We start from the raw sequence: 16049 nt of genomic DNA, 5'->3' as shown, positions 1-16049 counted from the left end.
ACATAATGTCAATCAAATAATATGTAATGTAAAATAAGTGCTTAAATATTCAACCCCTTCAAATCAGGTAGATTTTCCTATATTAAGCAGCATTCATTTTACCCTCTACCTTTACAGGCCTTCCAGGTTCAGCTGCTGAGAAGCATCCCCACAGCATGATGCTGCCATCACCATGCTCCACAGTGGGGATGGTGTTTGTGGTGATGTGCAGTGTTTGGTGTCTCCCAAGCATAATGTCTTGGCTGCTGAAGCCTGTAACTCCTTCAGAGTCATCATAGGTGTCTTGGTGGCCTCTCTCACTAGTCTCCTTCTGGCATGGTGACTCAGTCTGTGAGGACGGCCTTATCTAGGCAGATTTAAACGTGCTATATTCCTTCCATTTCTTAATGATGAATTTAACTGAACCCCGGGGATGTCCAGTGCCTTGGAAATGTTTTTGTGTCCATCCCCTAACTTATACCTTTCAATATTATTTTATTTAAGTTGCTTTGAGTAGACCTGACCTGGCTACCAGTGACCAGGTGTCTTTAAACCACAATCACTTGAGACACATTCACTGCACTCAGGTGATCCCCATTTCACTAACCAGCTGGATGTCAGCTGAATTAAGTCAGCTACTTTAAAGGTGGCCTTTATTTTATTGTTTTTATGTAATTGAAAAAAACATCAGAAATTACATTAACAAAGCTCCATTGTGGATTAGCTGTTCAGCTCACGAGGGTGAAATAAAAAGCCTCACAAAGATGAGGAAATTTTTGAAAAAGACGAGATGATTTAATCTATCCATTAAAGTCATACCCCTGATAGGTAGTATTCATTACATCGAGTACATCTAGCCATATGACTCGTTGAGTTCTAACGGGCGATTAATCTGCTACCGTAGACTGTAGCGACCCGTATTAAAGGTCTCCATGGCAACCGAAACACCACATACACCAGCAAAGATGGCAGCGGAGGTGATGGAGCGAGAACAGTCAACTAAAACAGTTTTTATCAACGACGTAGCGTCATACTCTTCAAAATGGATCGCCAAGGTAAACCTATTCAGTATTTCTACGTATTAAGCTGCTAGTTTGAAGGTAAAAGTGAGCGAAGATACTACAGTTTAGCTAACATCTGTTTTTCTCCTCAGTTTTTATCTGAGAGTTCCGGGTTTCATCTCGTTGGGACCGTTTGTGGCCCACTTGAGGAGGACACAGCTTACCTGCAGGACCTGTATACAGTGTGTAACTTCATTTGGGCCTAAATAATGTGAAAATACAATTACTAATAATTATGAAAAAAAATGAAACTTTATGTCAGACATTTAGGATGTTTAAAAAATTCCTTGAGGGACACAGAAGGCAGCTTTGCAAGCCATATTCAACTGTAAAATTGAGATTAAAATGTGTGAATCAAATTCTGCACAGGTGGAAGTAAAGATTAACATCGTTCTTTATGTTAAATATAGCAGGTATTGAAGGCATACTTGTCAATAAATCCATATTTGATCACAATAGAACCTAAACAACATATCAGATGTCGAAACTGAGACATTTTACCATTTTTGGAAAAATGTGACCTCATTTTGAATTTGATGGCATGAGCACATCTCACAAAAGCTGGGACAGGATCCTGTATGCCGCTGAGTAGCATTCGCTCATCTTTTTAAAACAATCTGTAAACATCTGGGAAGTGAGGAAACCAGTTGCTTGAGTTTTGGAAGAGGAATGTTGTCCCATTCTTATCGGACTGCTTAACAGTCTTGGGTCTTCTTGCCAGATATTTCCTTTTATGATCCTCCTAATGTTTTCTATGAAAGAAAGATCTGGACTGTAGGCCAGGCCAGTTCAGCACTTGGACTCCTCTACTGTGAAGCCATGCAGTCATGATGGATACCGGATGGGATTTAGCACTGTCTTGCTGAAATGTGCAAAGCCTTCCCTGAAGGAGACATCTGGATGGGATCATATGTTGCTCCAAAACCTTTATATACTTATCAGCATTGATAGTGCCTTTCCAGATGTGTAAGCTGTCCACGCCATAGATACTAATGCAACCCCATATCATCAGATGCAGGCTTTTGTGTGTTGATAACAAGCTGGATGGTCACTTTCCTCTTTAGCCCAGTATCCGTAGTTTACAAGAATAATTTCAAATTTTTATTAATCCGACCACAGAACAGTTATCCATTTTGCCTCAGTCCATTTCGAATGAGCTTTGGCCCAGAGAAGGCTTCATCTTTGCTTGTTACAGATTTAATTTGCATTTGTGGATGGCACAACGAACTGTGATTTCTGTTCCTGAGCCCATGCAGTGATTTCCAGTAAAGAATGATGCCTGTTTTTAATGAAGAGCAATCTGAGGGCCCGAAGACCTGAAGTCTTTGCAATTTTAAAGGAACATTTTTCTGAAATTTTTCTGCAATTTTTATACACATATTTTCACGGATTTGTGAACCTTTGCACATCTTTACTTCTGAGAGACTCTGGCACGCTGTTGTGGCTGTTTTTCATTAATACCACTTATTATTCCAGCCTTTTGTTGCCACGTCCAAATTTCTTTGAGATGTGTTGCTGTCATCAAATTCTAAATGAGCTGATATTTTTTATGAAATGGTAGAATGTCTCAGTTTTGACATCTGATTTATTGTTTCTGTCCTTTTGTAAATTCAATATTGGTTACGAGATTTGCAAATCATTAGATTCTCTTTTTATTCACATTTTACACCGTGCCTCAACTTTTTTTGTTTTTAAGTTGTACTTAGATTTTTAAAGATTAAAATGAATATTATTTTTAAAAACTTTTCTGGCGGTCTTATAGCACTTTTAATGTAGTTAAGGATGTGTCTAAACCCTGATGTTTCTAATTTTCTTTCTTTCTTTGTATAGAACATTAAACAGGACGTCCTGCTGTCCAAACTGATGCAGTGTGATGTGATTATCTACAACATCTCCCAGCATGCCGAGCAGCTGGAGGAGGCTCTATGGGCTGTTACAGGTCTGGAGTCCTGCTCCTATATCCTACTTTATGAACCTGAGGTTGTTAAAAATAACTATAAATTTATAGGAGGTCCTTAAATTAACTGTAAAATAATGAGAAAATAAAGTGTTTTGCACCTGTTAAAATAATGACATATGATTTACCCAAACCAATAAATCAATCCTCTGTATCTATAGGTCTTCATGATAAAATGAGCCTTTTTACTGGACCGAAGACATTCATCCTTGTCTCCACGGTGATGACGTGGGCTGGCAGCAAACCCTTGGATCCTGTAAGTGAGCACATATTTTGATAAAAAGGCCTATTCCACACATAGGCAGGTTTAAAAAACACAGAAGGTTGTTTCCTCTGTTTTCAAAAATAATCCTGTCCACACATGCTCAAAAACATCTTTTCTGCATAAAAATGCAAGGAAGGCACTGTTATGAGCTGTAAGGAGCATGCCATGTTAACAGTCATCCATCCTCCATCCAGCTCACTTAAAACCAACAATGTCCTTCACATGTGGAAATTTTCTCACTTTTCCTGTGCAATGACCATTTTACTATCTGAGCTGTCTTAAAAATCCCCCTTAGGGGGTGCAGATGAGAATCTACTGTTCAATGTATCTTTTTTGTTGTATCTTCTGCGTTTGTTTCAGGACGATCTGGAGCTGCCGCTCACTGATGTGATGTACTGGAGAAGACGAGCACACCCAAACTTTAAACATCACATCGACCTGGAGAAAAGAGTTGTAAAGATGGGAAAAACTGTCAGTATGTAACCCACAAGTTTGCATTTTTATTTAAAGAGGAGACAGACATGATTAACTGTTGTGTGGTTGATGTTTTTAGAACAGGAAGCTGTTCTCAACCTATGTGGTGGCATCAGGACTTCAATACGGGATGGGAGAGCAGATCTTTCATTTCTTCTTTAAGGTGAACACAGCTGAGAACAGAAAAAAATATAAAGTGAACAGACCTGGACTTAAAAGTATGCAGTAAAATATTCTGTCTAAATGTTGTGATACTTTTCAAAGCCTCTGCACTGGTGAAAGTCAGGCGTAGAGGCATTATGCTTAACACAGTTTAGAAAACAGTTTAGCAGATCAGCTGCTGAAGCTTGAGAGTGCTTGATAATAACTAGTATTCATCCAGAGTACGGCAATCAAATAACAGCCGGGATCAGTATTACTATTGTTCCAGAGCAACAGTAGCAGTGGCTGGAAGGTAGGAAGTTATGGTCACTGTGCCTGCGGCTCCCAGGCTTTAAGTGTTGATTGGCTTTTACACTTGTGCCATCTAGCCAATCAAATAATGTTGTGAATGGGACATTAGGTCATGCAGAGGAATGACTCAGATGGATGTCTATCTGTCCATCCATCTGGGTCATTCTTGTGAACATAATATCTCAAGAATACTTAGAGGTCCCGTAAGCTCACCGTTTTGGTACACGAGTGTCTGCTGAAAGCTTGTCAAGTCTCCTGTACATAGTTACAGTTGCTAACTAGGATTGGACAGTGGCCGTTATAGGGAGGGGCTTAGCGAAGGGTCAATTGAAGTATGAGGGCCATCTTTGGGATGAGTCCACCTTTGATGCTGTGCTGTGATGTAATTGCTTTAAATGTGCGCTCTGTCATCTGCAGCCTCTTAGATGGGACATACCCAATATCTCAAGAAAGCTTGGTGGGATCTCTTCAGACTTTACACCAGGGGTGTCCAAACTTTTTCAACTGAGGGCCACATATAGAAATTTATACAATGGTGGGGCCACTTTCATATACTGCACCTTGAGGATGTTAAAATTTGAAACCAATCTAATGTAGATTAAGATATTCTTAGTGACTGTGTGTGCTCACGTGGCTTGTTAGTGGTTGACAAGGCAAATAGTCAATTAATTTAAAGATTTTAGGGAGGCCAGTGAGATTTCAAGGAGCCCTGGTTGACCCTGGCCTCCTCTGGGTGTGCACCTGGAACACCATGGGTACTGCGATTTGCTGCAGTAATTTAACCTTTTAAAGATAATTGTATCATATTTGATATGCAGTTTTTTGACACCTCTATCTAATCAAAATGATTAACAATTAAAAAAAAAAACTTTTATATACAAACATATAAATGACAAAAATGCTCTCCAGTGGATTATCAGTTTTAACAATTCCTAATGTATCAAATGTGGTACAACAAATATATATGTGAAATTGTATGGCCTTATTTCTATTTCTGGATTTCAGTTAAATAAACATCTCATTTCCACATTTTCAAAAAATAGAATTTTCTGGCTATTATTTGTGGTATCAGGCTCGAAAGGGTTAATGGTGCATTACAAATTAAGATAGAATTACTGCTCTGGTTGCTAATATGTTAAACATTTACAGTTTTCTCTTAGTTTAGTCACAAATAAAAAAAATCAGTAAATTCTTCTTGTCAAAGTGTTTACAGAATAAGCATGGTAGCACAGCCTTGCATTGAAACCAAGAAATACAATACAGTCAAGCAAAAGCTTCATTTTCTAATGTGGTCTGTATTTCATTTTATTTTCAAAATTTGCTGCAGGGCAATCAAACATAGGCTGCATTTGGCCCCCGGTCCCCAGGTCTGACTTAAGAATGAGCTGATTTTATTTTAGAGGTCAAATGTCAAGGTTATTAGGCATCTTGTGAATCCCTATGTTATAAGATCTCTACCGATCACACTGCAACAACCACCCCAGCCCTTTTTCTTGTCCCAACACTGCCCAGTAATAGCCAGGAGGTCATCCTATTTTCACATTTTTAAAGTTATGTTAGAGTGGAAATTTCCACCCAGCTGAATGGATGGATACATTAGAAAGAGGAGTGTATTATTATCCATTTTACCTGGTAGAAGTGTTAGATATGGATAGGAAAAATCTGAATTTTATGATTTTATAGTGTTAATAAATAAAATGTAAAAATCCCTTCTATTTTCAGACGTCCTGGCTGGGAGTAGAGCAAAGTGTTCCTGTGTTTGGCGAGGGGAAAAATATCATCCCTACAATTCATGTCAAAGACCTGGCAAGGTTAGACACACAAATCTTAAAATATACTTATTTGTGAAATTTATTTCAGGGGGAAACCCCTTGAAATGAATCATCTCCTTTTCAAGTGAATGATTATTATTATGCAGTTATAGAATGCTGATTATTGCAATCTATAATTTTATAGTAACAATTTGACAGAATAGCATTGAATTCACCAAAGGAAAAAAATATACCCTCTCTAGAAATAACATGAAAAAAAGTCTGATTACAAATGATTATATCAGGATCTCAAAATTATGTTTTTTCCCCCCATTACTACGAGATAAGGATTTCAAAATGAAAGATAGTTATCGTGTCAGTTTGAGATCCTAAGCCAGCATGGATACATTTAAGACAAAGCTGCAGTATCATCTAAATCAGACACATACTTTTTATGCCTCATATATGATCCTAAGAAACCTAAGTTTTGATGTCATACGTAGTACATACGTATTCATTTTTTGTCCATTTACTAAAGTAATCTGTTATCTTTTTGGATGTGTATGAATGGGATTAGATAATACATAGCAGCCTTAACAATCAGTGTGTGAATGTGCAGTGAATGGGGAAGTGTGACCTGCAGTGTAAAAAGTGTGTTGTTGTCAGAAGACTAGAAAAGTGCTAAATAAGCCCAAGTCCATTTTCAGTTTACCATTTTTTCCACCAGTGTGGTTCATAATGTGATTGAACATCAGCCAAAGTTGTACTACCTGCTGGCTGTGGATCAATCCAAGAACACCATGGAGGAGATCATCAAGGTGAGGGTAACAATATACAAAGAAATCATATATCTAAAATTCAAATTCATTAAATTCAGTGCATGCAGCAACATCTTTAATCTAATGTTGTTCTTTAATAACAAAAATGTCCATGTAAGTTAAAGGATTAATTCAATAATTTTGATTTTACACAAACAAGGAAGAGTAAATTTTTGCATTTTATTCAATTATATCTGTATATCTTCCTCCATCAGGCAGTTTCTTCTGCTCTTGGATCAGGAGAGATACGGAAGAAGGAGTCTGAAGAGTCATTCCTCATAAGGGACCTCAGCGTATGTCTGACACTTAAGTTACATTTACTCTCAGTTTGTTTGACACAGCTTACACTGAATGTCAGCATCAATCACTGCTACATTTTTCTCATTCTGATCAGTCTCAGAATCAGAGCATTGACGCTACACAGCTGACATGACTCATCAAAGACTATATTATGACAAAAACACACAACATCACACGTGGCAAAAAGTAATGGGGTAAGAACATGGCACATATCCATGATCAGGCTCTGCTGTTTTAATCATAAATAGCCGGCCAACAGTATTCACCCCTTTGGATGTTTTTAAAGGAATGTCAATTAAACAAAAATATGTTCGCTAAAATAAGTGATTCCATAAATGCTCACCCCTTTTAAGAGACTGACCTAATTCAACAGAGATCCAGCCGATTAGTTCTAGTAGTCTCACAATTAGTGAAATGGGGATCATCTGAGTGCAGTGAATGTGCCTCAAGTGATTGTAGTATAAAGACTCCTGTGTCTGGAAAGTCCAGGCTCTGGTTAATCAGTATTCCTGCCCACCGTTACACCACGAAGACATAATAACACTCCAGGCAACTCAGAGAAAAGTTTATTGAAAAGTATAAGTCAGGGGAAGGATACATCCTTGGAGTTTAGTTAAATCTATCAACAATCTTATTTAGTCTACAATGATGCATCTCATCAAATCTGCTTCAATCACTTGCTTCTGAAAATATCAGATCTTCATTTCCACATCCACGTCTCTACCATTGGTTGAACAAGTGCAAAATATTCCCCTGTCCTCTGCCTCAGTGGACAGGGGGATATTTGACATCTGACATCTCTTTTTTTCTTCTTTGTTATAGCTGCATCATGATCAACTGCTCCTCTACTCAATAAATATGCTCCAACATCAACATAACCTTGGTTTCCTGTACTCAAACAAACAGGAAATGTGGTGGCAGTACAAGGAACTGGCATAAATTTGGCACTATCGAGTAGCATTTATTTGGTATTACAGAGTGAAAGAGACACCAATGCACAAGTATGTAGTGCCTCCAACGTTGTAGATCACTATGGCGAATTTTAAACCAGTCTCAAACCAAAAACATGCTCAGGGCTGATTTATCTTATCTGCTCAACAAAGGAAAGGCTATAGGGTTAAAAAAAATCACCCAACAGCAATGCTTACATTCTACTTACATATTTTATTTGAAATCTTCGATCAGTGCTCTTTTGGAATTGTCTTTAAAGAATTTTGGATCTGTTTCAGGTGATGGAGATAGATTCTCTGCAGGTGAACCTTCGTTTGGAGGCTGCCCACATAAATGAGCTGTTCTCAATAAACTGGAGCTGTGAGACTGGGATGGTGGAGAACATGGAGCGGGTGGTGGACGAGTTCCGAAACAACAGACAACTGCTGGTAGGAAACAAAGCTGAAAGCAGACTTTATGATGAACAAACAATGGGAGACATCTCTTTTCCTTTTTTTCATATTTTGTGGCTATTAAGGCTCAGTCCCATTTCTAAGTCTTACCCCTACCCCTTAATTTTAAGGACCTCTTTGTCCCTTGAAATAGTTTCAAAGGGGTAGTGGTGAAATCGTCCCCTAGAAAGTGGGACAACCCTTAAGTTCCAGTTGTCGACAGCATTTGCATTAACAGATACAACAACACTGGACATTTCTACGGTGAGTAACGGATTTTTTGAGCCCTGACTGAGTCTGCTCCAGCCAAATAATCCAGACCATTAGACAGAGCTGGAATACCAATCACTAAAGACAGTACAAACAGCTACATTTTTTGTGTTCTATGCTCCAGTATGTGTTAGATACTATTATGAAGGTTGTACCAATAACCCCTGTGTGTGTGTGCTCTCTTGCAGCCGCTGTGCTTGTGTGTTGTCGGTCCTCCCGCTGTGGGGAAGACAACAGTAAGCAAACTGATTAGTGAGCATTATAAACTCTGTCACATCACACTGAAGGAGGCCATCGCTGAAACCATTGCAAATCTGGTGAGCTAAAAAAGACGTGGTAGTTAGAGACATTTTATCTACATGGCATTAAACTCAATTAGACCTGAGTCCGCCTAAGAGAGCATCCTTTAAGTATCAGTCAGTCAAATCAAATTAGTCGACATCCTCCTCATCTTCAAACATGTCACTCATCAATCGTGGCTAGCAGGTCCTCAGTAGTATTGTGCCGTACAAAACCAAGGCCTTTGTCCACAGTCGGCGCTTTGGAAAATTGAGATTTTGAAAATCGAAAAAAGATTTTCTCTTAAACTTTACTGCAATAATACCAGAAGTAAAAGCTACAATTAGAAACTTTAATTTTATGTCAGTTCTGGCGACCCTGTATACTTACATGCTGCTCATATGTAAGCAGTGCTCTCAAACTAAGAAAACATCCTGCTCAGGTTTTATAACCAACCATGTCACTCAATCCTTTTTCAGAAAGTAAAATAAAAGTAGATCTGGTCTGGCAATATTTTCATCTGACACTGATTCTGTTGCTGATGACAAGCTATCAAACACAGACACAGAAATATTTCATATTGTTCTGATAGTCTTGTTTACTTGCATAGATCATATAAATACATCAGCATAACTTTCAGTCTAGTTTTTAAGCAGATGAAAGCTTTCAGGGCTTCACACTTTAACATATAAATGAAAATTCATTTCTAATTTACTTCATGTATTAAAAAATTAAAGAAAGCCTGTTTAAATTGTTTCTTTTTCACTGAAAAAATACAAATAAATCCAGTTTGACATGGAAAATTTGGATACTCAATTTTTAAACTGTATTGCCCAGCCTAGCTCTTAAAGGTTGAAGCACAACAGGGTCACATCTGGTGTTAAATGCATGCAAATGTTGCATCTGATCTAATGACATTATGACACCCCTTTTTCAGGAGTTTGTAGTGAAGAATCCTGATTCAGAGAAAAATGACGACTACTACACAGCAGAGGAGCTGCTGCTCAATCTGAAGGAGAGCATGGAGAAGAATGGAGGTAAACTCTTTGACATCCGAGGTTTACCTGTCTACTTCCTGTTGTGTCAACCTCTTAAGATGGTGTCCTATGGTTGAGCTAATGTGTAAATGCAGCTTGTTATTACCCCGCGACCAATGCAAGACTAAGAAAAGGCCATGAAAACAACATTGTGTTTTCTCTTTTCTGCTCTCATGATTTTGCTGAACGACATATAGCAATAAAAGAAAGGCAAAAATGATCATTAAAGCGTTGTGTAGCAAACTATGTTGTGACAACAGGAAGATTTCAGTAGCATCCATGGATATAAAGTGTTGACGGCATGATTGACTATTGGTTGTACAGTTTGAAATAGAAGATGATGGTCTATGGAGAGCAGATCAGCAGATTGTGGACCCTGCAGTTTCAATATCATGATCATCTAATTTCTCTCTTTCCCAAAGGTGTGTTGGAGGATCATCTGTTAATAAAGGTTTTGAAACAGAAACTGATGTCTAGACCGTGTAAAAACCAAGGCTTCGTCCTTGATGGGTTTCCAGAAACACACAGACAAGCTAGTGGGCTTTTCTCTGGTGAGATACACGCAGACACAGACACAGTATAGCATGAATACATGTAATAAACATATATGAACATGTTTGTGTTGTCTTTTTTCAGATGAAGATAATGAATCAGAAAATGACACGTCTCTGACTTCTTCACACACCAAGAGGACGATACCAGGTCTCTGTAGCACTCTTGTTCTTTTACACGCATGTGATACAGGTTTGGTTTTTACAATCCCAGTTAAAAAGAAGTTAGCGCGCTGTGTAAAATGTAAATTAAAAAATGATGCAATGATTTGCAAATCTCATAAAACCATATTTTATTCACAATAGAACATAAAAAACAAATCAGATGATGACACCGATACATTTGACCATTTCATGAAAAACATTAGCTCATTTTGAATTTGATGGCAGCAACATGTCTCAAAAAAGTAGGGTCTGGAAAAGTCTGGAAAGTTAAGTGGTACTATGAAAAATGGTGTTTGTATCCTGTTGTGTGTCTATAATGTCTTTTTTGTATGTGCTTCAGAGTTCTTGTTGGTCCTGGATGCATCAGACTCATTCCTGAAGGATCGTGTATTAAATCTGCCTGAGAAGGTCTTCCAGGAACTCAACTATGAGATAGATGACGTCCTGCAAAGACTGAACCGATACAGAAAGAGAAGCATGGCGCAAGAAACTGTCATCAACTTCTTTGATCAGCTGGACGTCTCCCTCCTCTGCCTCGGTGAAGTAACACCTCTCTTTGTTTGTTTATTCTTCTTATTAGAGGAACGATCTAAATTTATATCTGAAGGCAATTTCATTGTTCCTCCTCTTCCTCTGCAGAGATCACCAGCAGCAGTGAGCTTGAATCTCACCAGCTAATGCAGAGGATCTTCGACAGGCTGGGTCCACCCAGGACCTATGGCTGCAGTATTGAGGAGGTGCAGCAGGAGGAGAGGAGGAAGGAGGAGGAGAGGATGAGGAGGGAGGAGCAGGAGAGAGCTGAGGAGGAGAAAAAGAAGGAAGAAGAAGCCAGGCATAGAGCTGCACGCTGGGAGGAGTGGGTATGTTATTGAGTGGAATGTTGCACCTGCTATGTGTCAGCTCTGTCTGAAGTTGTGTTGTAAAGTCTGCTCTAATCTCAGTTGGTCTAGCCTTAGAACCCATTACTTACAACATAATAAGAACTGGCAGACTCAACTTTTTCAACCAACAGATTTTTTTTATTGGCTTATACTGTAGTGTAGTTTGGAGCTAAGAGAAAAAGACATCTGTCAGAACTTAGAAAAAAACAACCCAACATATTTTATTCATGAACACATTTGCAACCCACGGATAACAGATGCAGAAAAGTCTTTTATTTTACAAAAGTGCTAGAAGTACCTTTATTTTCAAAAAAGGAAAAACCTTAGTTATTTCAAAAGCAGTACTGTAAAAACATCAGGTATTAAATTATTTATGCTAGTTGACATTTGTCTGTTTTGAGTTAAGTGAAATATATTACCAAGAAAGTAGACCCATAATGCCAGTTATGTATTAAATTGCAATAGCATATTGCAGTCTTGTTGGTATAATTGCAATCACACATTATCACCAAATCGTGCAGCACTAAAAGAAACTAAAGATTAAGTGTTGATGGTTCTTATTTCAGGAGTTAATTTCCCCATCAGACCCTCCATATATGAAGGTTTTAAATCCTGGAACCAAACTAACTAGCGATCCTAAGACTCGTGACTATGACAGTTGATCCCACACCTTGGACAAGAGTCAAAGGTGCAAAATTGTTTTCAAATTTTTAACAAGGGTAAATAAACTAAGTATCCCACAAACCATTGCAAATCCCTCAATTCATTCATTGCTTTTGAAACTTTAGAAATTGACATGTACCTTCTTACTATATTTATCCTCATTACAGAGCTTACTTTGTGATAAATAATGCTATAATATATTGTAGTTTGGATAAATGTTTTGTAGTACAGCAGCATATATGGTCATCAACAGCCAACACAGTCATCGTTCATGAGCACAGTAAGCATTCCCGTGGCTACAGCGGGCTCCACCAATCAAAGGCATCGCAATGGCTCTCTAGGTTTGTGGGCACTCCTATTTTTTGTCCTTAAACCCTGAGTTTCTGAATATTTTTTTTTAGACAAATGTTGATAAGCAAAATTCTGCCTTCTGTCCTAGGATGGAAGGCAGAATTTTGCCTAGGAGGATAACCCATTGTTTCATATTCAACTAACTTGTAGTAAGAATCTTAGATATTCCCCACACTGTTGAGCTCTACTCTAAACAGCTCCTGTCTTTACATAAACTGTCATATCTGTGCAGCACAGCCTCACTGTGGCTCTTCTGGATGCCAGAGTTGCACACTCATGTACAAGGAGCTACAGTATGTTCAAACTAGACTAGGATTACACTGTTGGTGTAACCCTGTACAGGACGATGCTGCACACCAAGCTCTCAGTGCAACTTACTTATCCCGTTGCATGCAGACGCACTTCAGAACTCAAGTTGAGAACTCCTAAAATAAGCTGCATAGTCTCATTCCTTTAACCTCGTGGCATCAGAGTTCATCTGGTGTTAATGTTTAACATGTTTGTGTTGTAGACCAAACAGCTGGAGCAGGAGAAGCAGCGTGCTGAGGAGCTGCTGGAGGTTGAGACAGCCACAGCGAGGAGGTACCTGATGGAGCATGTGATGCCGACGCTGAACAGCGGCCTGACTGAGTGCTGCATGGCCAAACCAGACAATCCTATTCTCTTCCTGGTACTTCACCCAGCACACATCATCTCTTTTTTATATCTGAGCAGGCTACAGCTGTCTTTATACCTGAAGTTTTTGAATTTCAGTACAATTCTAGATAAAATCTAACCCCACTGATCCCGGTTTAATACTACAGCACCAAACCTAACCTCCCCAGCACTTGTTAATTTAGTTACTTTTGAACTGATTTCTAACCTGCACATTAGAAGAGTCATTTCTGAAGCACAGTGCAATGCAGAAAAATGCAAAACATACCAACAGCAGGTTACTTTGCCTGTTTAAGGATGATTCTCTGTTTATTTGCTTCCTGTTCTGATGTAATGTTGAGATGCTGATGGGATAAATGATCAGCAGTCTGTAGCTGGTGTTTTTTTTTTTTTTGTTTGTTTTTTTTAAATTGACTCCATGCTTTGTGCGTTCCTATACTAGTATATGACTTCCTGTCTGAGATCATCTCTTCACCTTGACCTGTGCTGGCAGTGGCAGATGAACGCTCACAGCTCTCTCAGCTGATAACAGATCCACGTTTGAACAGTGCTATGCTCATCAGTGTCATTTCTCCATCACCAGCCAATCAGAATCAAGAAGAGTTGGGACTTTCAGTTTGGTCAACAACGATGGCGAAGGAGAGACCATTTTAACTCGTCAGCTAACATCTTTCACTGCTGTTTATGTCAAAACAAGCATAGTTAAAGCTCTACACAGTATTGTTAGCCTCATAGCATAATTGCCCAAGTCATATTTTAAGGTTTTCAGAAAAAAAGGAAAAAACACATTATGGCAAACACATTAGATTTTTTTATTTCTATTGTAAAAGTAAGTTCTACCAGATGTGTGAACAAGTTTCTTAAAAAGAAAAGCCACAACAAGGACTACAAAAGCAGCTTAATAGATAATAACGACAATAATTAATTTGATGACTTAGGCATATAGTGATTATAGACTGTAACAAGCACTCTGATTAGCTGAGGATATCAGCAATAAGGCACAATGAATCAGCAGTGTTAGGAGATCAGAATTAGGCAGATATCACAATTTGGCCAAGAAATGATTTAGGCAATTATGCTATGAAGCTAATGATGAGCATGGATATTGGTAAAGCCTTATCATATATTTTATTCCGTTGATGTTTTAAAATTCTCATAATATCAATAAATAGTCTGTTTGTTAAAATCTATTTTAACTGATATCCATGATTCATGTGGGTCACCTCTTCTGGTCGGTATTAATTCTGGATTATTTTCAGAAGAATCAAATCCTGATGTAGTCAAACAGGAAACTGTTGATGACAAAAACAGGGCTACATCTGGTTATTAGTACAACCACAAACAACATATTTGGATCCAGGATGTGTCTACATTTCATCGAATAGAACAAATAATATCAGATATAAATAAGTTAAACATCTGATTTGAAAATGAAGCAGTATTTTGTTCAATTGAGGGTGAATGCTTTTCAAACAACTGCCAATATAACACATAATCATATCCACAGTAGAGCCCCTAGGAATAAGGCGGGCATGTTTTCTTTTAGTCCTAGCTTTGACACTTTCTGTACCGTTAAAGGTAAAAATGAACTGATATTGTATCATTTAGAGCACAGGGTATAAAGTACAATAAAGGACTAAAAATGTCATCGACCACAGACTAGACCCATGGTCAAGACTGACTTTTAACGTCTGATCTCACAAGTTTTTCTCTGATCTTCTCTTTTATTTTGTCCTGTTCTAGGCCAACTTCCTGTTAAAGAATAACCCAACGAATTACTAAGAGAAGAGGTGTGGATGAAGAACCAAGTTGTGAAGTTTTCTTTGGAGAAATTGTATATAAGTCTTATGAAATTAATTCATTGTTGAGTAACTTTTAAAACAAAAAAAAAAGAGAGATTTACGAGTTCTAGTTTTCTAAATGTAATAATTGGCTGCTGTTCTTTGTGATCAAAGTACATGAAGAGTTTCTGGAATGTTATTGACATTATTGTTCTCTTGGATATTGTCATGGGCATTTTTTAGTTATTTGGTGTTTTAAATATATAATTTCAGATGTACACACTGCATGTGTAAATTAAACTAACCATTAAACAAAAGTTATTAATGGCTCTGCAAACACTTAACCAGCAGCATTAGAAATCTCCTCTAATCCTTCTGTGCTTCACAGCTACATTCCACAGATAACCTCAAATGAAATTTTATCATGTGAAGTTAACTATTGACTGCCAGCTCTTTTTATTTATAGCATAATTACACAATATGGACAAAAGTATTTGGCCACACCTGTTAATTATTGAATTCAGGTGTTTTAATCAGACCTGTTGCCACAGGTGTACAAAATCAAGCATGAGTCATGCAGTCTCCATTTGCAAACATTTGTGATACAAAAGGGGTCATTCTGAAGAGCTCAGTGACTTGAAGCATGCTACTTTGATGGATGCCAACTAAGACAGTTTTTGGAATTTCATCCCTGCTCAATATTCTACAGTTAACTGTGTTACTATTAGAAAGTCGAAGTGTTTAGGAACAACAGCAACTCAGCCATTAGGCGGAAAAAAATCAGAGCGGGTCAACGACTGCTAAGGAGCATGGTGCATAAAAGTCGCCAACGCCGTGCTGATTTCATAGCTGAAAAGGCCTGAACTTCCACTGGCATTAATATAAGCACAGAAACTATGAGGTGGGAGCTTCATGCAAGCCTCATATCACCAAGTCCAATGCCAATTGTCAGATGGCGTTGTGTAATGGTGTGTCTG

General features: G+C 38.2%; 1 protein-coding gene across 2 annotated transcripts; it reads left to right on the top strand.

Moving 5' to 3' along the window:
* Positions 1–909: 909 nt before the first annotated feature.
* On the top strand, positions 910–15255 carry ak7b (adenylate kinase 7b). Of its 2 annotated transcripts, XM_041813179.1 has the most exons (18): positions 910–1034; positions 1133–1222; positions 2871–2979; positions 3159–3253; positions 3623–3733; positions 3816–3899; positions 5912–6000; positions 6668–6758; positions 6974–7051; positions 8288–8437; positions 8899–9027; positions 9927–10026; positions 10449–10577; positions 10663–10728; positions 11083–11280; positions 11382–11602; positions 13149–13307; positions 15035–15255. In XM_041813179.1, exons 1-18 carry the CDS (start codon positions 912–914, stop codon positions 15071–15073), a joined length of 2061 nt encoding a protein of 686 aa, XP_041669113.1. In that variant the 5' UTR covers positions 910–911; the 3' UTR covers positions 15074–15255. The 2 variants fall into 2 exon arrangements, with proteins under 2 accessions (XP_041669113.1, XP_041669112.1); XM_041813178.1 differs by lacking the exon at positions 15035–15255 and having other exon boundaries at positions 13149–13421.
* The last annotated feature ends 794 nt before the right edge of the window (positions 15256–16049 follow it).

The sequence above is a fragment of the Cheilinus undulatus genome, linkage group 18, assembly GCF_018320785.1.
Source record: "Cheilinus undulatus linkage group 18, ASM1832078v1, whole genome shotgun sequence".
Classification (NCBI taxonomy): Eukaryota; Metazoa; Chordata; class Actinopteri; order Labriformes; family Labridae; genus Cheilinus; species Cheilinus undulatus.
This window is presented reverse-complemented; position numbering and strand designations above follow the sequence as displayed.